Source organism: Myxocyprinus asiaticus, chromosome 23 (assembly GCF_019703515.2).
Source record: "Myxocyprinus asiaticus isolate MX2 ecotype Aquarium Trade chromosome 23, UBuf_Myxa_2, whole genome shotgun sequence".
Taxonomy (NCBI): domain Eukaryota; kingdom Metazoa; phylum Chordata; class Actinopteri; order Cypriniformes; family Catostomidae; genus Myxocyprinus; species Myxocyprinus asiaticus.
The window spans coordinates 20,424,359-20,449,280 of record NC_059366.1 but is presented as its reverse complement, the minus strand read 5'-3'; the positions used below and the strand labels follow the sequence as shown (position 1 = coordinate 20,449,280).

Genomic DNA, 24,922 nt, shown 5'->3' with positions numbered 1-24,922 from the left:
CACAACTTTGGAGGTATGCTTGGGGTCATTGTCCATTTGGAAGACCCATTTGCGACCAAGCTTTAACTTCCTGGCTGATGTCTTGAGATGATGCTTCAATATATCCACATAATTTTCCTTCCTCATGATGTCATCTATTTTGTGAAGTGCACCAGTCCCTCCTACAGCAAAGCACCTTCACAACATGATGCTGCCATCCCCATGCTTCACGGTTGGGATGGTGTTCTTCGGCTTGCAAGCCTCACCCGTCCACACATAACGATGGTCATTATGGCCAAACAGTTCAATTTTTGTTTCATCAGACCAGAGGACATTTCTCCAAAAAGTAAGATCTTTGTCCCTATGTGCACTTGCAAACTGTATTCTGGCTTATTTATGCCGGTTTTGGAGCAGTGGCATCTTCCTTGCCAAGCAGCCTTTCAGGTTATGTATACTTGTCGACCTGTTTCCTCCAGCATCTTCACAAGGTCCTTTGTTGTTGTTCTGGGATTGATTTGCACTTTTCGCTCCAAACTACGTTAATCTCTAAGTGACAGAATGTGTCACCTTCCTGAGCGGTATGATGGCTGCATGGTCCCATTGTTTGTACAGATGAACGTGGTATTTTCAGGCGTTTGGAAATTGCTCCCAAGGATGAACCAGACTTGTGGAGGTCCACATTTTTTTTTTTTTTTTTTTCTGAGGTCTTGGCTGATTTCTTTTGATTTTCCCATGATGTAAAGCAAAGAGGCACTGAGTTTGAAGGTAGACCTTAAAATACATCCACATGTACACCACCTATCAAAAGCTAATTGTCTAAAGGCTTGACATCATTTTCTGGAATTTTCAAAGTTTTTCCAACTTAGTGTATTTAAACTTCTGACCCACTGGAATTGTGATATAGTCAATTAAAAGTGAAACAGTCTGTCTGTAAACAATTGTTGGAAAATGTAGGGCTTTACTGGTTGTTTAGATCAGTGTTACTATCAGAAATAATTAATAATTATCAAAGATAATTATTAATTATTAAAATCAATAGAACATTGATGAGAATCAATGTTAGCTTTTCCTAATCCTTTAAATTAACAGTTATCAAAGATAATCGTTAAGTGTTAACATTGATGAAACATTAATTAAAATGAACACTAGCTTATTGATCATTCAAATTCAACAATCATCAACGATAATTATCAATTATCAAAACTCAATAGAATATTGATAAGGATTAATTTTGATGAGGCACCACCCTGGAATCAGGGACTAATAACCAGATAGTATAACAGTCTCAATATAAGATTGTTTTCTTAGGAAAATCGACATCCGAAGAATATCAATTTTCGAGAAAAAAACAATGAATGAAGGCTTGAATCCGAGAACTGACATCCCGTCAGCATGACACAGGTGTATGCAAAACAAACCAAAACACTTGTGTTTGTAATATAACAAAGTTTATTTATGCAGTAATATCAATTAATAATTAATACAATGCAGTCAATAAACTTCCAACTTACAGCTACAAATTAAACAGTGATATGATTAGATATGGAAATCAAAATAATCCTATAACACATGAGGGTGTGTGTGTGTGTGGTTAGTACGAGAGAGAGAGAGAGAGAGAGAGAGAGAGAGAATTAAGTGACTGCCCCAAAGCTGGTTACGCGATCGTGGGAGAGGAAGCAGCTGTTAGTTTATCACTCAGAGACGCGGTGGACGGCTCGTAAACCGTCCCGCGTTCTTTGATTCTTTAATGGATAAACTCAGTTTGCCGGTCTCACCGAAAATGCACAACAGTCCAATGTGGTTGGACCACAATACAGCAAATCAAATTCGTGATAATTAATACCCTGAGTATTAATAATGAGCGGACATGGCGGTCTGTAAACTGTACAAGCAATAACCTTGATACACAAGAATAACACACTATAATATTCTATCTCTGCCCAGACGTAAACCTCTTACTTGAATCGCATGAGGATGCAGAATGTGTGTTCATCCGTCCTTTAACTCAGACTCGGTTCCTCCAGGCTTGGGTGATGATGGGAGGCCGTTTCCTCGCTCTGTCGGCGGTACAGCTGCTGATTCTCGGTGGGCTGGCGGAGAAATCAGCGACGTTGACTTGATTGAAGAGGGAAGAGAAATCTTTTCTCTTCACTTCTGCAGGCAAATGGACGAAGATGTGGATTGCTCGGCGGTCTCCTTCGGATCCGTTAGAGTGTTCGGTTGAACACAGAGTAATCTCAACTCATCCAGCGAGATGGAGATTGTATGGCCACAGTTTCAGATCGGATGTTACTTCCTTGTGCCATGAGGCTGCACCTGAGAGCAGCAATGAGCTGCGTCTACACATGGCGAGCAAAGTTGCTGGAAGCAAATCCCTGAAGCATTTCAGAGGTATTTCTACTCCTGATGATGTCATGGTTGAGGTGCGTTCTGTTGTGTGCCTCATCCAATAGGAGTTGAGAGTTCGATCCTTTAGTGAGCAAGGCTTCATGGGGATTTGTAGTCTGTTTTGGACTCCCTTTGTTTGATTTTGGTGCGGTTTTTATCAGTAAGATTTATGAATTGATATGTGGGGGCCTGAGTTAGGTTTTACGACTGTGTTAGGCCTGCCTTTGTCTTCTATCTGACTACATGAGGCCCAACATTCCCCCCTTTGGTCTGAAGAGTTGGTTGTTGTCCAGCATCTTTAGAGCAACTGAAGGGCCGAACAGTTCTTGTCGGTTCACAGTAACCTGTGGGTTATGCCATCCATGTATTCCTGATAGGAAAGAAAATGGTTGCACAGTCCATAAAGTTCATTACAGTTCACAGAGGCTTTATCGTCTGGACAGAGATTGAGGAACATCTGGGCATAGAATTTCCAGCTAAAACTAAAACTACATTCATCACACATAAACTTTTCAAGTTATTGGAAGGCACAGCATTAACCGTAACACAATCCTTTGTTGTTCTTTGGTCATAACACAAGATCAAAGTAGAACCTGACATTGGTTACGAGGAACAAAATGTTAGAGGAAAGGAGGGTTAAAGGTTAAAAGGCTTATCCTTGGAAATGATTGGGGTTAACCTGTGGGATGGGCTCAGACTGGTGTGTAAAACATGGCTGTACGAGGAGTGAGTCCAGTCTGGCCTGTAGGTGTTGAATGTACCTGTACATGGCGTGTGCAATAATTGCGATGATCCAACCACTGAGGAGCCACAGGGAAACCAAACTGATAGGCTTTGTCAATGTCAGTAAGACAAAGGAGCTTGTGGTGGACTTCAAAAGACAGAGAACACAGTCCCATCACCATAAGTGGAGCACCAGTGGAGAGAGTCAGCAGCTTCAAGTTCCTGGGTGTCCACATCACTGAGGAACTCACATGGTCCATCCACACTGAAGTCATTGTGAAGAAGGCTCATCAGCGCCTCTTCTTCCCGAGACGGATGAGGAAGTTTGGAATGAACCGCCACATCCTCACATGATTCTACACCTGCACTGTAGAGAGCATCCTGACTGGCTGCATCTCCGCCTGGTACAGCAATAGCACCGCCCACAACCGTAAAGCACTGCAAAGGGTGGTGCGAACTGCCAGACACATCATCGGAGGTGAGCTTCCCTCCCTCCAGGAAATATATACATTACATGTATATATACATGTGTTAATTTGATGTTATTGTAAATTGGTATATGTCTCATCACTGTCACGACTGCTATGTTGATCGGAACTGCACCCAAGAATTTCACACACCATTGCACTTGGGTATATGGCTGTGTGACAATAAAGTGATTTGATTTGATAGGGTGTTCTTGGTAAGATGACGATCTGCTTATATGACTAGGAAATATAGTGGTCAAGCCAGTCGGTTTGAGACTGAACTTCACTAATTTCATCCCTTCAGCCTGAAGCTGCTGTTGAAGGGTGTCATCAATGGTGAGGTTGTGACCTCTAAATGCATCCATGATCTCAATTTCTGCGTCATGTTTGTCAACGTTGAGATGATGGAGGACAGTATCGTCAATGTGCACGGTGGCTCCTTGGGGAACCATTAAGAACACCATTTGATTTGGTAGCCTTAGTTTAATGGCTGTATCATGGCAGTTGTATGACATTGGGACTTCAGTGGCTGGTGTGTTAACGAGCCAGTGATTGCCTGCTCGCTCTACCCTTGTCTCTGTTCATTCATCTTTGATGGACATGCTACCTTGACACTTGTTCAGGGAGGTAGTTTGTCACCTCTCTAACAAAGGGGTTGCGTTTGGACAAACCCACTGAATGTCCTTTGTCTGGATACACGTTAAGGTTAGGGATAAGGTAGAGTGAGGGGTCCTCATCATGGTAGGCAAGTGTTGGTGGTGTTTTGAGATGAATGTGTGCATTACCTCTCTGAAAACCAACATTAAATACGGACTTTAGTCTGTATATATTCTGCCTATGATTTTAGATTGAGGATAAATCCTATTTCGAGGTTCTGAGGATTTACATGGATTGGAATTTCAATGCCAAACTATATGCCAGGTGTATCTGTGAAGGGTTGCACAATGGAGATAGTAGCAGATCTAAGGATTTGTTCGACAAGGTCTAGGGAGACCAGGTAAGCTGGAATCCTTCCACCACTCAGACTGTTGACTGAGGAGCTAATTTCCCTGAGGAGGTCCTGCATTAGATCTCTAATGATACACGCATAAGTTGTTTCCTCTGACAAAGTCCCTAAAATGTGCAAAGTGTTATTGATAAGAATGGAGTGCAAATTTACAGTGACTATAGTACCCTGAAGGGTTTTATTCAGGCCCTGTAATTGTTCTTATTGGAGACGTCGTCTCTGCTGGAATTTTGGACGATGGCAACTTGTTCATCTGAAGCTGGCGAACTGTTTTCTGGACCAAGTGGTCTCGGTATGTCAACCTGAGCCCACATGTGTCCATGACGACAGTCAATGAGCAGAGCCAATCGGTTCAGTAGGTCCTGGCTAATTAACAGTGGTTCCGTATTAATGGGACATATGTAAACGGGGTCTATTAGCATCATCCCTTGAAAGGTAATGTCGATCCACACCCGTTTTGTGATAGACGACTTATCTTGCGTGTAGCTTGTGATGCTTACGCTGCAGTTCTGTCTGTAACAATTTGCCAAGGGAGAGCTTTGCTCTAGCCTCCTCTGCGAAGGTGTTGGAACCCATTAAACTTATTTCGGAACCAGTGTCGAGTAGTGCGTGGGAGCGGAATGATCCATGTGTCAGGCATTGCCCTTACGGTACAGATCGCCCAAGAAGGTCAGAAAAGCAGGGTGTGGCATGTTAGGAGTGACTGTTTTGGGGAGCAACTTGGACCCTGTTCCCCTTTTCCCGACCTACAAAGTAAACTTTGGCGTTAATGGGAGGGGGTACATCGTCTAGTAATACTGATGGGGTTTCAGTGCCGTGTTCCTTTGAGGAGGTCAGCGGACCTGGTGAACAACGGAGCACATCAAGCTTCATTACTAACTCAGTCAAGTGTGTCCTTATATCCTCCATTTCCTCTCTCAAATCTTGTTCTCTGAGGGGATTTGGAACCTTGCCTACCCACTCACCTTCTTGTTTGGGTTTTCGTTCGAACCGCGCCTTTCGGCTGGCGAACGTTTTATTGTTTAGGCCTGCCGTGACCCTGGGGGTGTGTCTGGTCACCACCCCCCTGGTTTTGTTGCCTACCCTGCTGGCGGGGTGATCGGCGCCTCTGGGGTCCTGTTCTAGCATTCACCTTAACACGAGGCATTTTGTGCCTTCAAGCGCTAGGTCTGCATATGAGGCTTGTATCCCCAGGACTCTGGCGTCGCCTTCGTGCCCTTGGGCAGGGCACACGCGTGTCTCCCATGCCAGTTGTGAGTAACTTCTGATTTCCTGCATGGTGGGGTTGCCCGTTCTGCAGTGCATCGTGACGTCATATCGCACGAACACTTGGAGGTTGTGAAGGAAAAGAGACTTGAAAGCTCATTCCTCCTCCAGACCTGGTGCGTTACTTCCTTGGAAGTACGTGGTTCTCAGGCGTCTATAATACTCACGCGGAGGCTCGTGCCTCTTCTGGGTGATGGCGAAAGCAGCTATGGTAGCGGAGGCTTCGTCTATACAGCGAATACTCCTCGCGTAGGGCTTTACACAGAGCTGAGTAGCGGTTTCGTGTACCAGTCGGTAGCGTTTCCATGAACGCATGGACACTCCTTACCGTAGTCTTCCATATAAGCTTGAGTTTTTCACGCGACGAAGCTTAAGGCAAGTCAACCAGACAGTGCTCAATTTCTCTGAGATAATTGTCGATGTTTGAATCTCGATTACTTGGGTCAAAGCGCTCTATGTCCCCTGCGAGGGACTCGAGTTGTCGGATACGCAAGCGTTGGTGGCGGTATGACCACGGGTCGTCCGAGTCATCTGAAACACTATGGTCACTCAGATCGCTATAGCGATGAGGACGACTTCTTCCCCTTCATGGTGGGGAAGGAGTCCAGTCGACTCGTGGGGGTGGACCCCGGATTGCGTACAGCTCCCTGGCTAATGGGATCTTTGAGCCGCTTGCACCACTCTTGGCTTGAAAATAATTGTCCCCCCTTTGTGGTGTGGAATCAGTCAGTTTGAAACGCAAGGTGGCGTGACTGAAAACTGACTTGGGGGGCAACTATAAGGAGGGGCACCTGCATCCAAACAGCAGGCTTCTGGAGGAGCTTGAAAGGTGTCTTGGATTACGAAGTCAGTGACTATACCACTAGGGGCAGCTCTGCTCCTAGCGTGTGTCCCTGGGTTTCTCAGGGGCACATTTCTACGCGTAGCGCTAAAAAGGGGGCCCTCTTCTATGTCAGATGTTGTGCTGTGCGTTTCAGCTGCACTTACCTGATCTGACTCTACTCTTAGCTGGGCAGCTTGAAGCTGCCTGCGCAGGGTTTCGTTTTCCTCCTGCATCCGGGCATTATCTTCCTGTGCCTGGACTTTCTCAGCTTGGGTGCACCTAATTTCTTGGTGCAGGCTGAGATTTTCCTTCTGCACCACTTGGTAGCTGCTCTGCAGCTAGGCGAGCTGGGCCTGGTGCTCTGTGGTTTGCAGTTGGGTTCTGCGGTGATGGAGAAGGAACATTTGGCCCACTAGGTCTGGGATTGTGCGCTTTAGCTTCCCGACTGGGTTGTTGACATAATCAACTAGTTCCTGCAATGCTTCATCACAACGACTAATATTGTAGCCGTTAAGGTTATCTCTCTCCTCTATGGAGAGACGGAGGACAGCAGCGACTACATCTTGCAGTGCTGGGTCGACTAACCTCTGTGGAGCTTCAGCTCCAGTCACGCGGGGCGATTGGTGACTCATTTTACTGGGACAGCAAAAATACTTGTGACACAGTGGCACTGATAGCTTGTTGTTTTACAGTTTCTATAATGCTAACATGGACGCACAGGTGAGAGGCTTCGACCTGTGGCTTATGGGCTACTGTTATGTAATGTGCAAATTACACTGCGTTCTCTCTTTGGTGGACGTCAATGAAGTGGCTTGGCACCTCTCTGTAACATATAGCTGAAAGCGTTGTGAGTTAAATAACAACAACAGCAGGTTTTAAGCAGACTATTGTAATTTACCAGCCCCTAATTCACTCTTAAGAGCGCTTTCACACCACACTGGCTTATGTTTGGCAAGTTGTGAGAAGTCAATTGTCAAACAGAACCAAACTTTGAAGTAATGATTCAAGTTATTACTTTGGATTTTTATGCATACACATTGTGACAAAGTAGGATGCCTCACACGGGGCACCAATTATTATGTAGGGCTTTACTGGTTGTTTAGATCAGTGTTACTGTCAGAAATAATTAATAATTATTTATTTAGTTAATTAATATTTAAATTAATTAATTGAATCTAACTCATTAAAACCTCATATGGGGCTCCAGTAAATGTAGTGCGCTACGTTTAGGAGCAGGTTTGGTTATTAGCAATAATTAATAATTATCCAAGATAATTATGAATTATTAAAATCAATAGAACATTGATGAGAATCAATGTTAGCTTTTTTAATCCTTTAAATCAACAATTATCAAAGATAATCACCAATCATTAACATCTGATACATTAATTAAAATTAACACTAGCTTATTGATCCTTCAAAATCAACAATCGTCAAAGATAATTGTCAATTATCAAAAATCAATAGAATATTAATAAGTCTGACTACATGAGGCCCAACAACATTGACGGGGCACCACCCTGGAATCAGGGACTAATAACCAGATAGTATAACAGTCTCAATATTAGATTGTTTTCTTAGGAAAATCGACATCCGAAGAATATCGATTTTCGGGGGAAAAAAACAATGAATGAAGGCTTGAATCCGAGCACTGACATCCCATCAGCATGACACAGGTGTATGCAAAACAAACCAAAACACTTGTGTTTGTAATATAATAAAGTTTATTTATGCAGTAAGGCAGTAGGCTGCTGATTCTCGGCGGGCTGGCAGAGAAATCAGCGACATTGACTTGATTGAAGAGGGAAGAGAAATCTTTTCTCTTCACTTCTGCAGGCAAATGGATGAAGATGCGGATTGATCGGCGGTCTCCTTCGGATCCGTTAGAGTGTTCGGTGGAACACAGAGTAATCTCAACTCGTCCTGCGAGATGGAGATTGTATGGCCACAGTTTCGGGTCGGACGTTACTTCCTTGTGCCATGAGGCTGCACCTGAGAGCAGTGATGAGCTGCGTCTACACACGGCAGGCAAAGTTGCTGGAAGCAAATCCCGGAAGCATTTCAGAGGTATTTCTACTCCTGATGATGTCATGGTTGAGGTGCGTTCTGTTGTGTGCCTCATCCAATAGGAGTTGAGAGTTCGATCCTTTAGTGAGCAAGGCTTCATGGGGATTTGTAGTCTGTTTTGGACTCCCTTTGTTTGATTTTGGTGCGGTTTTTATCAGTAAGATTTACGACTTGTTATGTGGGGGCCTGAGTTAAGTTTTACGACTGTGTTAGGCCTGCCTTTGTCTTCTATCTGACTACATGAGGCCCAACAAAAATTTACTTGTGTCATGCACAAAGTAGGTGTCCTAAACGACTTTTAAATTTTAAATCTGTGGAGTGGTTAAAAATTAGTTTTAATGACTTCAACCTAAGTGCATGTAAACTTATAACTTCAACTGTATGATCGGATTCTTCATCTCATTTCAGTATAAATCATTTTAAACATGCTTGTACTGTGAATCCCTTTATGTATAAAGCTTTAATGAGCGGGAAATTATTGAGTGCATCTTTAAACTGGACTTGGTTGTATTACTTCCTATGTCTACATAAAGACATTTTTGGAAGAATGGAAAAAGTTGAACGCAACAAAGCCTGTAAATTAGCTATTTCCGGGAATACATTGTGCATGGTGTGTGTGCACAGGTTTAATTGGGCCTTGCATAGCTCAATGTCACTAAAAGCAAAAATTTGCCTTTTTGCAGCATATGATTTCTGTCTGTTCAGTCTTATTCTTCTAAGACGAGAGAGAAAAATGTGAGAGAATGAGGAATGATCAGAGAAAGCTGACTTTGTACGTTGGCTTATAATTTAATTTAGTCATGCAGAAATTTTCCTGATTACATTTTCTATAAATAAATCTCTTATGTGCAAAGCTTTGTAAACAGAACTAATTAATTTGTAACTTCAAGCCATTTTTGTGCTAATGCATATTACATATCATTTTGGTGCTTTAACTCAAAAAAATTATTTAAGTTATTTAAATAGTTATTTGAAAGTGTGGATGTGCAGTTATTTAAATTTGTAAATTGTCGTGTAAGCAAAATGTTGGCAAATGTAATTTGTTTTAAGTAGGAAAATGCCGCTAATTCAATTGTCCATATCTTTTAAAGCTGAGCTTACATAATTTTGCGTTAGCGAGTTAAAATATTGGGTTATTGATTTAAAAAAATTTTTTTATATCTGGCAGTCCTGTTAATTAAGACGGCTCTGGTGCTCCCTTTTCTTTCATTTTCAAAGGGTATGTCTATTGTGGATGAAACATTATTGAAAATACATTTTAAAAGAGCTCTATGGCAGGCTTTTATTATTTGACTGTTTTTGAGATCACAGTTTGGAAAATATTCATTAGCTCAGTAATTAAGTAAGGTTGTTCTTGAATATTCCACACATCTGCCAGTGATGTGACTGACTCATTTTGTTCTGTTTTTCACAATTTATTTATTTTTAGCTTTTCATGTTTCTTTTTTGACAATTGGTTGAAAATGAGAATCTTGTATCTGATACAGTTTGAATATGATTTCATTTTTGGTTTTGCCTTGTGAAGATCAGTAGAACCAGACAGAGAGGTCTGCTCCACCAGTCCTGCTGCTTTTGATGGGGAAAATATCTAATTAAAGACCAACATTTACGTTTGGTAACCTCCTGTAGCAAGACAGCTTTTTTTTTGCCTAATATTTAATCAACCAGCGATTTTCATTTATGAGAGGAAATCTACATATTTGTTGTAATGGCAATCATATTAAAAAGAATGCCTTAGGGAGTTTTTACGTTACTCTTTGATTTTTTTTTTCTCTTCTTTTTCTATTTGAAAATCACTTCATTTTCTTCCCCTCCCTTCTCATCTTCAGTCAGGACTGGAAAAGAGCATAGAGAGTGCCATCGCTGAAGGGGACTATGGGAAGGCGGACGAACTGAGTGACAGACTTGCTACTCGAGAGGTATGTTGCCCAGATAAGCCATCTCGAGGGGCGCTCCAACTGTGACAAATCAAGCTAATGGGTCTGCAGCCATTTTTCCCGCAAAGACAGAGGCTATAAACACGCACACACAAAAACACACACACCCTCACACACACACACACACACACATTATTCAACGGGCTGAACGTCTTGCAAGCCTTTTACACTAAAGTTAATGGAAAGCCCTCCCTCGGTTTGAAGTACGGCAGTGTCTATAGAACTTTCGGTTCTGCTTTTTAATGAAGGCTACAATGCTTTCAAGCCGAACGCTAAAACATTTTCAAGGTGCCAGTTTTACACCTTTGAAGTGAGCTCCTACCTAAATACAGTGCCTGCAGTTTTAAAACGACACATTTTAGGAGTGTTTGTAGGATCAAGCGTTTCGAAGCTAATTTGGCAGAAAATGTAACATTCGCACAGCTGTAATTGCAGTTAAAAAGACATTCAACTTTTCTAAAGTTGGGGCGATCATAGTTGGCAATATTTTTAAGCCTTGCAACTTTGACTCAATGGAATCTGAAATTCATTCCACTAATTTCCGGTTAGGCCTTTGATTCCAGCATTATTGCATGGAATTGATGTTCACTGTCAACTTTAAACAGTGTTTTCTTGCCTATGCATTTGGAGACATCTTAGCATATTGTAAAAAATGTTCTTCTACAAAGCATGTTTTAGATATCACTTTTAATCACTCCATCCCAAACTGAGTGTTACGAAGTTTTTCTTCAGTGGTGGAAGTGATGGAATAGTATGAACATTTCAAGCATACATCTCACAGCAGATCAATTAATATAAACATATTTTGTTCATATTTTAGAAGTTGTTTGGCAGGGTTTTAGTAGTAGGTGTCAGTCAGCATGCAAAACAAGAACCTGTTTCAATTTATTATGCAGCTGCATTAGTGCGCACGGCCCCGCCCTCCTCCTTGTCACAGATGTATTGCATAAAGCTCTAATTAACCATCTATTATTAACCTGATATTTAAGTTTACTGAATGATTTGTCAGTCTCATTCTTTAAATTATTTTGGTGGAAATAATTTCCTTTTACTGTTTATTGCTACACTACAGCTGAAGCTATTCCTGGTTTTGGTTGTTAGTTTTAAATGTATTTTTCAGCATTACAATTTCTACAATAATTAATTTTCTTTTAAGATACATTTTATACTTTAATTGTGGATAAAACAGTCTCATGTCATGCTTCAATAAAGCACTACCATCGAAACAGTTTGAAAATCTAATTGGGTGGTGCAGTGCTAATCTTGTTAACCTGAAATATTAGTTTCCTTCGTAATCAATTACAGCTTATGTTTCTCCTGGTGTCAGTGTGAAAATGACACCATTTACTCGGCACTAATGAAATCTTATTGTGATGTTGTTGATTGTTGATTTAAACCAGTTCAAAGCTAGGTGATAATCATGCTTTTAACAAGCATAGCACCATGGGAACAAGCATTAAATGGCTCTAATGCAAACAACAGGCCCTTGGTTAAGGCAATTTTCTTTTGCGAGTTTTACGGCGGTAATCCATACAGATGCCACTTATGCTTATCTCTGGAGGATCTCTATGGTTTTATCTTTTCCTTTCCTAGGTAGATGGAGACATAATAACGGTTTCTTTGGCAACCATTCACAGACCCATTTCATCATTACATGGACTTCATTGTGATGCCATACGGCTATATCAGCTCTTGCCTTTGTTCTTTTGTTTGGTTGAGAATGACAGATTTAAGCATTCCTTCACAGAGAGTTTATCTTGACTTTAAAAAAGCAGATAAAGAATTTCAGAGATGCTATCATTATGCTTCAATGTTAAATTGACATCACTGAACATTCTAAGGGTAGTGCCTCTTATCAAACAACAAGGAATTGTAATTAAAGCAAGCTAAATTATTAGCTTGGCACGGCTTGCAGGTAAAATCACAAAACAACCAAAATGCATGACTTTGCTTCTTGATTGACTTACCAGGACCGAGTTGTCACAGAAAGCTTCTTAGAGCATCAGTGGATTTGAGCAGAATTAGCAGACTCTCGAATCTCTCGCTCATCCAGACAGCTGAGGTCTGCCTGTGACAGAACACTGGCAGTCACTCTGCAATCATGCCACTGTTAGCTGCTTTATTTGTGCTTCACTAAACACTGTTTATTACAGTTATTACTTGGTAATGTGCATTTGTCATCTGCTGGACATGTCCCCTTTGTCCTGTTGATTGATTCAACTACCGGAGGGAGATGTAGATTAAAGTTTTCTTCTAATATGTCAAGCTAAGATGATACTGCCATGTTCCTTTTATCCAGTGTTTCATCTGCCATGTTTAAGGTTCAGTATGGAAATCATGATCATTTCTGAGATTTGAGGGGTTTCTCCTAATTTACATACACTAGATGCACCATTTGTTGGTGTAGCCTACATTATGCCTAAATCTACAGTGGCCCCAAAAAGTATTTGGACACTTAAAATGTCTGAATGTTAATGCATTATAATAAAATATCAAACCAAACCAAGTGAAATTTACAAACAAATGATGCTAGAGGTTAACTTAATGAGAATAAACTTTTTAAGACACTTTTGCAATGACTTTTAAGCAATTAGTTCCAGACTGGTAATTCCTATTTTTAAGGATTTATGAAGTCTGTTCATACAGGTGTGCTAGCAGAGTAAACACAGGAGAAGTTCATCACATGAACAAAGGCCATTCCACTAATGTTGGACAACCAAAAAGTGTCACAGTATCTCTTTTGTTTTAAAATGTAACATTTTGCTAAACGGTTTATTTGAAAGTGTGGATGTGCAATCTTCCAAATAAATGACACATGGTTTGATATATGTCATTTACTGTAATAACATTTATACACTTAAGTGTGACTGAAGTTTCCAAATGCTCAGTGACCCCAATTTTTGGCCTTTTGATTTGATTCAGAGGTAATGCATGGAAATGACATCTGAAATTTAATTCAAACGCTTGTCCCTGTATAAGCACCACAGCTCAATGTTCCTGCACATGTGCACTAACTGCTAGGCCACACCTCTGAGTTCTACTTTTTTGTGCTTTGAATGACTTTGATCTTCTTTTTTTGATTGAAAGGATGTAATTGCTACACAACCTGCTGCTACATTTCCAGTGAACTAAACACAAACTCTAGATAAACTGAGAAATATGTTGCCCCTATCAAGGGTCCTTGGTGGCAATTTGGGTATTAATGAAGCAGTTTATGCCCTAATTTCTAATCCAGCTAGTATTTATTATCACAGCACTCCTTGCGGTCACAGAGCACTCTGCCCAGGATAAATGCTATTGCAGACACAGCTGTTTGAAATAATGCAATGAACAACTAAACAGTCAATAATCCAAGACTCAAGTTTCAAGGTTCTAATAATATTGTGTACAGATATATGAAAATCTGTAATATGTTTACATGCTAATACAGTGTTAAATTAAAGTGTTTCGAAGTCAGTGAGACAGCGAGATACTAAAGGCCTTGGGATATTTTTGAGTCCCTTGTTTTCATCCAAGAGAATGATCTCTATGAATTATTACTGGGCCAGAGGTTTTTTCTTTGGTCATAACTTTTATGTTTATCCTTGGTGTTGTCTTCCTTCTGCTTCTCCCAACTCAAAATTAGAGATGAAAATATCCTTTTTAGAATATAGAGGAGTTATAATTTAATCAAGTGCTAATATTTTGCCTGTTTCCTTTTAATCTACAAATTAATGCCATTTGCTAAAACCATCTTTGAAGTCTTCCTAAAAAGTGAAAATTTCTTTCATCTTGGTCTATGTATTGAAACACACAATTGTGGACAGTAAAGGTACCTTTTGAGATTTTCCTTTCATAAAAATGTATTGTGATATTCTGTAGAATGTTTAACACTTCTTTTTATTTTTGATCCACAAAGTGTTTTATAAATCTGTGCACATTAAAAGGTATAGGTATTTAATTGTTTAGAATCAACTATTATCAAATTCTTCACAGTTTATTCACTAATAAAACAATGGTACCAAAATAAAGGCATGTACCATTTTGAAATGCCTCTAGCAATTAACTAACCTTTTACTGTATTTTGCCTTGTGAAAATATAGTTTAGATTTTTTTCCATATGCCTTTTCCCAAATAGCATCAGTCTATATTTTTGTCTAGAATGCACAAATATTGTTTTTATAGATTTAGACTTGTTCATACTCCAGTCAAGTACACATATATTGTTTCTGTGATGACTGAACATTATTTGAGAGTTTTAAGATTAATAAGTACTAAATAATGTATACTAAGTACAAATACTTTACAATAGAAGCAGTATCCAGATGTATTTTGGGTGAAAAAATACTTCATATGTCTTTTTAAGACTTTAAAAACTTTTATAGTATAATATATAGAACTATTTAACTTATATACAGTATATATACACCGATCAGCCACAACAGTAAAACCACCTGCCTAATATTGTGTAAGTCCCCCTCGTGCCACCAAAACAGAGCCAACCCGCATCTCAGAATAGCATTCTGAGATGTTATTCTTCTCACCACAATTGTACAGAGCAGTTATCTGAATTACCATAGACTTTGTCAGTTCGAACCAGTCTGGCCATTCTCTTTTGACCTCTCTCATCAACGAGGCATTTTCATCCTCAGAACTGCTGCTCACTGGATGTTTTTGGCACCATTCTGAGTAAATTCTAGAGACTGTTGTGTGTGAAAATCCCAGGAGATCAGCAGTTACAGAAATACTTAAACCAGCCCGTTTGGCACCAACAGTGATCCATGCGATATCTAATCAGCCAATCGTGTGGCTGCAGTGTATAAAATCATGCAGATACGGGTCAGGAGCTTCAGTTAATGTTCACACCAACCATCAGAATAAGGAAAAAATGTGATCTCAATGATTTGGACCGTGGCATGATTGTTGGTGCCAGATGGGCTGGTTTGAGTATTTCTGAAACTGCTGATCTCCTGGGAGTTTCACACACAACAGTCTCTAGAATTTCCTCAGAATGGTGCCAAAAACAAAAACATCCAGTGAGGGGCAGTTCTGAGGACGGAAATGCCTTGTTGATGAGAGAGTTCAACAGAGAATAACCAGACTAGTTCGAACTGACAAAGTCTACGGTAATTCAGATAACCGCTCTGTTCAATTGTGGTGAGGAGAATAGTATATCAAAATGCTATTTTGAGATGCGGGTTAGCGCTGTTTTGGCGGCAAGAGGGGGACCTACACAATATTAGGCAGGTTGTTTTAACGTTGTGGGTGATCGGTGTAGATTTAGAGTCACATTTTCAGATTACCTGATTTTTAATCAAGCTTGTGTATGTTGAGAATTAATTACTTGTGTCAACTTATTTTAAGGGGTTTTATGTAGTCTTATAAGAATATTTAATAACTAGAGCTGTTGTCTCGCTTGTAAAGAGGCACCAAGCAAAGCAAAACAAAGGACTGTCACACTTTATTATTTCCTACAGTTTTTCTCTGCCCTGATCGCAAATATTAGCACCGCATTGCCACTTCAAAATGTAGACTTGCTGTTCTCGAGCAGTGGGGGGTACTGCATCCATTTCAAGTTCTCTGGGAATCAGACAATATGAAAATTATTAAAAGAGGGAGACAGTTTGAAAAAGGAGTTGTTGAAGGAGGCATGGAGAGAGAAAGCCAGGCAGAGCAAGCGTAGACACGTATGCTTTTTAGAAATTAAGAAACAATGTAGTATGCAGGTTAGATACTTTCATTCAGGGTTCCCACATTCATGGAAAAAGAAATGGTAACATTTTGTTTTCCTGGACAGAAATGTTGTGGAAATTAATGGAATTTTTAAATTAATGGAAAAGTCAAGAAAATATCTATAGTGAAATTTTTTTTTAGTTATGCTTCACTATAAAATATTTCATCGGCTGGATACAAATCAATCTGAATGATTTATTAGCGCATTGGTCTGAATAAAAATTATTTTTAAAAATCCTTCTCTAGTAATCTCAAACGACTGGAAAGTTCATGGAAAAGCCATGAAATTTAGTTTGTCAAAAAGCAACACTGTTTATTTCTTTTGCATCATAGCCAAGATTAGGAACACTGTTTATTTCTTTTGCATCATAGCCAAGATTATGCATTAGGATTGGCCTTATTATGACTGCTAGACCCATTAAATGTGTTGCATTGCCATGTTCTTTATGTGCCTGCATCTCTGACCAATCAGCTGGGGTTTTGTCATAATATGTGTTTGAGATATAATGTGTCTGAGTAACTGAGAACAGAGAGATCTCTAATCATGTATTGCTACCTGTTCTCTACCTGCCTAAGTGTGTTCTCTACCAGGGTTTCGTACTGTTTGAAGTCCATTATTGCATCTAGGTCAAACTCATTGGTAGACACCAATCCAATTAAAATGCTCTAGTTTGGCAGCTTTTGTAGATGTGAGTTGTGTAACTTGGCTTGTACAGACTGTTATGGCTAATTGCATGAAATATATTGGATGCCTATTTATTTGTTCACCCAACTATTAATTGTCTTTACCTCTTTATTTTCTAATTTGGAAAGCAGCATGATACTGCTGTCCTTTCCACTCTGTACAAAAATACATGACTTGCACTGCCTCCTGTGCGGGCCCCTCTGGCAACAAGAAACTGCAAAGCAAAACTCTCGTCTTTGTTCCCTTTTCCTTCATCATTAGCCATTAATCAAAGAATGAAATGTGTGTGTGTGTGTGTGTGTGTGTATATATATATATATATATATATATATATATATATATATATATATATATATATATATATATATATATATATATATGATTCACATAAAATTTTTGCCCATTAATTTTGAAATGGGTACTAAGCTTTTATCAAATGCTGGGGAATCTCATTTGGATTATTGTATTTCAATAATTACTTAATAGACAAAGCATACTTTTCAATGTAGATTTTTTTTTTTTTTTTTTTTTTTTTTGGTGGTGCTGTTTAATTAATTAGCATGTTTTCTCTTTTAATTAAAGCCATTTTTTTTTTTTTTTTTTTTTTTTATTAAAGCCCACAGCAAAACACATATAATTTGTTTGTAATTAGCCCTTAATTGGTGGTAGTGGAAGCTTAGCATCCTCGTTTTCTTTTTTCTCTCTCCTGATTGCCATTTTATTGCCAGTCAGTCATTAATTAAACTGTTTTTCTAATTAGCTAATAAAACTGTTGATGGCACATTATTGTAAGTGTGAGTTCAAAGCTTGCTAATAAGCCTTGCCTGTTCAGAAGAGGGAAGATAATGAAATGCGCACAAAGCCAGCAAACTTTCCGACTTTTTTACACTCCCTTGTTCCCTGATGATGATGACAGCCTTATGTATCGGGAATCAGATTATTGGGGCTGAAACACACAGAAGCACATTATACCGAGAGCTTTTCCAACTAGATCCCCCTCAGAGAGGCTGCTTCTCTGTATAGCTTGTAATGCTGTTTGTCAAGTTAGTGGCAAGATTACAGGAACTCCTCGTCTTATTCCCCCTCACCACACTCTTGAGACTGATAAGCTATGTTAACTGGATCTTTCACTTTATACAAAGATATCAAGTGTAGGACTCTCAATATGTCACTTTTGTCGAGGGGATTTTGTCTCCTCCGCTTTAGTTTAGATGACACAGTGTATTGTCATAGGAGCGTGGTCTGTTTCATTGCATTCAGGCAGAGCAGTAGTGTTGATGAGATTTCTGTGAGTAATGTTTTTACAAGTCATGATTCTTCCAACCTATGGCAGGATGAAGTAGAACTGTTTGATTTAATTCTATTCATACTGAAGGTAATAGTTTGTAAACAATCATAATTTAAGAACATTTACCTAGGGCTCAAATAACATGAGAAAACAAGAATTGGGGCCCTATTTTAAAAGCACTAAGAGCTGTGCTATACGATACGTCATACCACGTGCAAAGTAGGCGGGCATGACTGTGAGGTTTTGGTATTTTCATGCAATCATGTGCTAGGCGCAAGTGGGTTTGGCAAAATAGCGCACAAAGCGCTAATATGCTGGGTCAAGTGCAATTTAATTCAGTGGTTCTTCTCTGGTTATTGCACCGTCTATATAGTCCATTCCCTCAAGAACCAGTGATAGAAACAAAGACAGCACATTCATAAGAATTTGGCAGTGTAAATGGACTGTATTCAATGACTTAGAAGAATAGATATATGGACTTGCGTTCTTTTGTGCATTAACTATGCAGTCAGGCATATTTCTATGACAGTGACAAGCACCTTTTATATACATGGAATATGTGGTTCTCATCAGGACTTGTAGGCTCCATTAAGTTATAGAGAATATAATTATTATTAATCATTTTAATCTTCTGACACACAAAGCATAGCAGTTTTAACAGTGATTGTATTTGGCTTCCAGGTTATGCTGTGGAGTTTTGCTTGCACTTCACTCCTACTGGTCGATTTTGCTATAAAAATTTAATTCATTTATTGAAACACAAATGTTTCTAAAATATTTCCAAATTCAAATTACACTTCAAATGAAACAAAAATAATGAAGTGGTCAAAAAAATCATATATAACCACCTCCCTTAAAATCCAAAAATTTTACCCTCTCCAGCTTCTTCTACTAGCACCTTTTGCAGTGATTAAAAAATCGCTCTTAGATAACAGATGGAAAACTACCAATATAAATTAGATCATAAATACAATAGTAAATATAATAATAAATATAGCTGCAAGCAGCAATTATTGGGGTTCAAACACCGCAGGGCCTTTAAGCCCTTGTTCTGGACTCTATTAGGCATTTATCAAACATTATGCAACAAAGACAATGCAAAAATTGCATAAAAAATGTCAACTCAATCAGAAAAGCAGCAACGTTGTTACATCCACTTTAGATTTTGTCATTGTTATAGCGCCACCGAGTGGCCGAGCCCCATTTCTTTGTATGTTTGTCCTCAGAATGAGCCCTTACATAAGTGTGCCAAATTCTGTGACAATATCTCATTCCGTTTAAGAGTTATAGCTATTTAAGTAGCAGTGGCTAAATCAACTACTTATATTTTGCATGCCTTCGACACGTAAAATCAAAAGTTATTTATTCATAAATAGACTCCAGAGAATCTTGTGGCACTAGTTTTGTTGGGATTGAGCAAAAAACCTAGGAATAGTTAGCAAAAGTAGGATTTTAACGTAATCTCCAATATTAAACGAACGGTTTGATGGGCATCATTGGTTCTTGAGGCAAAGTTGTTCAGAATGAGAAGAGCTATCATATGATATGTATTACTTGTTTTTTTTTTTAAACACTGCGTTATATACAACCATTAACACACACACAAATCGTGATAGCGCCACCCAGTGGCCGATTTTTTTAAAAAACTTTGCACAGACCTCTTAGTTCAAGAGTCAAATAGGTCTTCCGAGTTTCATTCCAATCGACCTTTTTTAACCTTGTCTAATAGCTGCTGAAAGCTGATTGGCCGATGATGGCCATGTTTTTAAACATACGCAAATATCCTCATAGACATTGATGGCACCTGAGACAAAGACACTGAATGTAAAGTTTGAAGTCAATCGAACCAGTGGTTCCAGCCATTTTCATGTTTTTCCCTGTTATAGCGCCAGCAAGTGGTAAAACTGCGTGGATTTTTTTTTGTGCATCCTCAGATAGAGCCTATACATAAGTATGTCAAGTTTAGTGAAGATATCTTATTTCATTCAAGAGTTATAGCCATTTACGTAAAAGTGGCCATGCCTACTTCCTGTGTTTTCGCGTATCGTAGCTAACGTGAAACGAAAGTTCAAACTTTTTTTTAATAATTATTGATATTGAGACTCCATAGAATCGTTTGGCTTTGGTTTGGTCCCGATCGGACGAACGGCCTAGGACTAGTTCGCAAAAGTAGGTTTTGCAAAAACTAAATTGGAGACATAAATTTTGTTCGTCTTGAGCCACAGATTCCATTGATATAAGACACTTGAGTCTGTGAAAAAATAATTTTATGTTCCACTATATTTTCAGAGTTTGGACATTAACTTTTTTACCACCTGTTGGTGGAATCTCCAAACTGTAATTGAAGGAACAGAGTTTAGACTTTGTGGTGACATGCTTCTGAAACGTCTTAGGGCAATTAACTATTTCTCATGAAAATAGCAAATTACACTTCACACAACTTCATTAACATAGAATACACCCACAGTTTGCGCACATACACCCACAGATAGCGCAAAAACTCCCACGCTAGTAGTAAAAATGTGTCAAAAGGGAAAACTTTGCTTCACCTTAAGTTATTTAATGTTCTTATTTGATGTGTAAGTTGTTTGAAACCAAAGTAAATTAAATAAATTGATGTTATATCCACACTGTAGGAAATTTTAATTGGAAATTCAAATGCTTTCAAGTGGAGTAGAGTAAGTTCCCTCTGATCACCTCAGTACAACTGTCTGATCTCCACTGAGGTGCCTTAAGACTACAAAAAACAGAAACCACACACAACCAGCCTTAATCTGATATTCGTCCCATTCCTATATGGACCTACTTTTCAAAGTTGACTAAGACTAAGATGTTATTAAGGTGTGTGATAAGGGAAATAAGCTTGCCATTAATTGTTAACATGTCAAACATTGTGAAGCTGCTCCTGGATGGGATTTAGGCAGCAGAAGCCATGCTAGCTTTGCTAATCCACCTCTTACGTTTTAATTGGAAGGCTTTTCACAGGAAGGGAAGGTTTGAATGGATTTGAGGCCATTTTCTCTCTATAAACATCATTCATTTCACACGGTGAATGTTATGTGTAACAGCTACTGTATCCATCTGTCTGCATCCATCATACTGTATCCAGCATCCATCATACTGTATCCAAAATCCATCTTTAGTGGTCCATTTTTTTTTTTACATTTTGAATGTAAATGGTTTACTTGGCTGCAACTTTTATTGCTATTTATCTGTGGAAGGCTCTAAATTTGAAAGAATACGAGATGAACAGCGCTTTTCAAATCAGGTTACAGTGCAGCATTAGGTTCCTGCTGCACATAATGTTTAGTGTTATATGGCACACATAATGTTTAAGGTATGAATAATGCAAGCATTTATTTTATTTTTTTATCAACAACGGCCACTATGCTAGTCGCTGGTATACCACAGTGGTTCTCAACTGATGGGTTGCAACCCAAAAATGGGTTACAATTCTGGTCTGACAGGTTCATGGAAAACATGGTAAAACAAATTGCAAATATTAAATTGCAACTAAGCACATATGCATTGTAATCATAGCAAAATAAATAGGCTTATCGACTTTTAAAAGGGAGAAGAAAACACTTCCTATATCTTTTGTCGCTGACGTCAAAGGCTGTGCATCGAATTAAACTCTTCAGATTCATTTGTCTTTTGGTATAAGCGGGCCATATTTAGCAGATGCCAACATGGACAAAATAAAGGATAAAGAATTATTGGTTCAATAAATAAATAAACATTTCAGTATTTGATTTTAAAGTGATAGTTCACCCAAAAAGGAAAATGATCTTATCATTTACTCACCCTCATGCCATCCCAGATGTGTATGACTTTCTTTCTTCTGCAGAACACAAACAAAGATTTTTAGAAGAATATTGCAGGTCTGTAGGTTCTGACAAAACAATTGAATTCTGACCAGAAGTCAGAAGGCCTAAAAAAGACAAAGGCAGTATAAAAGTAATCCATAAGAATCCAGAGGCTTAATCCAAATCTTCTGAAGCGATATGATAAGTGTGTGCGAGAAACAGATAAATATTTAAGTCCTTTTTTACTCTAAATCTACACTTTAACTACACTTTCAACATTCTGGTGGAAGTGACTTTCACATTCAGCCACCTGCTGGTTGGGGTTGGTCAAAGGTGGAGATTGATAGTAAAAAAAAAAAATAAAAAAAAGACTTAAACATTGATCTGTTTCTCACACACACTTATCATATCGCTTCAGAAGATATGGATTAAATCACTGGATTTCTATGGATTATTTATGCTGCTTTATGTCCTTTTTGAAACTTCTGAGATCTGGGGCTGGTTGCACCAGCTATACGTAAGTTAAAACTTAGCCTAGTTGTGGCATAAATGGGCACTAAGTCACAATTTACGCACTACTAAATATTTGAGCGTTGCACCATTAAACTTAGGTAGAAAGTAACCCTACGTATGAACTAAACATTTACGGAAGCCTCCGACCAGGAATAATGGATGGAATAAAAAAGTAGACTGATATTTTATGACATCAATGAGCATGTTTTGCGTGACAGGCATCAATCATTTCGACATACAGTTTGATGTTGACATTTACACTCGATTACATTCACGAGAGAGAAAAAACTTACTTTTAAGTGGCTCTGCGATCTAACGGTGCATTTTTCAGGGTGCATCGCCCGGTGTCAAGTTTCAACACATTCAAAATATATATATAAGGTATTAAAATGAATAAATGTCTATTTTTCCAGCCTGTTGTATTAGTATTTATTTATCACCCCTTATTTATTTTAGATACAATTCCAATATTTTGTTATTTACACAGGGCGAACATATTATTTATCAAATCTACTTTTATTACGTAAAATTATTTTAATGGGGATATAACTTATTACAGCTGACAGTTACGTGAGCAAACAAGGTTTGATCATGAACCGTAACAAGATCAAATTGAAGTTCACGGCTTTTTAACAGTTCTATGTACAAATTTGAAGGCTGTTTATTGGATCAGTACAGGTAAACATCATATTATTCGACTACGCATTACTTTACGGAGAGCTTATGAACTACTAGCTAAGTCTTGCCTTAAGAACAGGTGGTGCAGCCAAATTAAGCACTGACTTAGTTACAAACTAACTAGTAGTAACTAAGCCCTTAGTGTGAACTTTACGTCTCAACTTAAGTGAGACCTTATGCACAGCTGGCTCTACCCTACCCTGGTCTCCATTTACTTGCATTATGAGGACTAACAGACCTGAAATATTCTTCTAAAAATCTTCAAATGTGTTCTGCAGAAGAAAGAAAGTCATACACATCAAGGATGGCATGAGGGTGAGTAAATGATGAAAAAAAATTCATTTTTGGATGAACTTGCCCTTTAAGGACCTTTTTGCTTGCTTTTGTACCAGGGGCGGACTGGGAAGAGAAATTATAGAAACTGGCCCAAAAGTTGTTGAGCTGTCCTTTTCTGCATATCGCTGGCCCCTTCAGCATATCGCGGCACCGTTTTGTGGCCCATTCTGCATAACACGGCAGCCCATTTCAGCTTATCGTGGCACATTCAGCCCCGTTTCGTGGCGGCCCACAGGGAAAAGTCCTGGTTCTCCCGATGGCCAGTCCACGCGTGTTTTGTACAATAAACAATTCGGGACCTTGTTGGGATGTCCAAAGTAAAATCTGGATCCTGAAGCAAAACCAGTTGATCACCTTGTGATGACTGTACCACTGTTGACTTAACCCACCTAGTGGCCCTATGGTGCAGCTACAGGTCTGAGCAGAATAAATTTATCCCTTTCAGACCTTTTAAAGGTCATGTCATTAATTGTGCTAAATAAACCCAGCACTGAATAAGGCTTTACTGAGGACTGGCGTAAATGGCACACAGTGCCTTTAAAGAAGAGAGAAGAGAGGTAAACGATAATGGAAATTTCACTGAATGTAATTCTGACAGAAATATGGGAAGGTTTAGTGTGAATACCAAGAACAAAGAGCTCATGAATGCTTTGTGTTGTGAATGTTAGCCCCCTCCACCCCCCAATTTTTTTTTTTTTTTTTGCTTTTGGATTGCGATTTTCATTCCTTTTTTCCTGCCCTGCATTTTTCCTCTGCATGCATTTGATTTGAAAGGATTTGGCACTAAGCCACAAGAGAGGAGAAAGGGGGGGAAAATCATGAAAAGTAGATCAAAAAGTAAATGAAAAATAATGTCACATTACTGAAAATATGAGAGGCTAATTTGTGCCGACTTTTTGCTCATTTTGTTCTTGCCATAGAAAGAAGTGCTGTCACCTGCTCTGCGCTACGCTGGTGACAGTGCCAGTGATCCATGAAATAAGCTGCCGCCGGCTTTGTTCTGATAAGAAAGAACAAATCTGCACAATGTACTGCTCTCCGAATCTCATTTTCATACTTGCATGCAGGCTAAAAGAAATAAGCTGTTTGCAAGGCTTGATTAATCAGACATTTGAGAGCTTTTTCTTTTTTTGTCTCTTTGATCTGCTCTTTCTACTAGGTAACTTGGTTGACATTAATGTTGAGCCCCAGTAAAGACAATCGTGGATTTTAGACTGGACTGATTAAAAAAATTAAGACCTTTAATGC

General features: G+C 39.0%; 1 protein-coding gene across 2 annotated transcripts in view; it reads left to right on the top strand.

Annotated features, from left to right (window-relative positions):
• LOC127413597 (protein FAM204A-like) overlaps positions 1-24,922 on the top strand; it is a 35,818-nt gene that overhangs the window by 8,432 nt on the left and 2,464 nt on the right. Inside the window, exon 5 of one of the 2 annotated variants that reach the window (XM_051650856.1) lies at positions 10,549-10,638. The exons of the other annotated variant lie outside the window; for it this stretch is intronic. Coding sequence (XP_051506816.1) covers positions 10,549-10,638 — 90 coding nt within the window. The remainder of the gene's footprint in view (positions 1-10,548; positions 10,639-24,922) is intronic. 2 annotated transcript variants of the gene reach the window in all.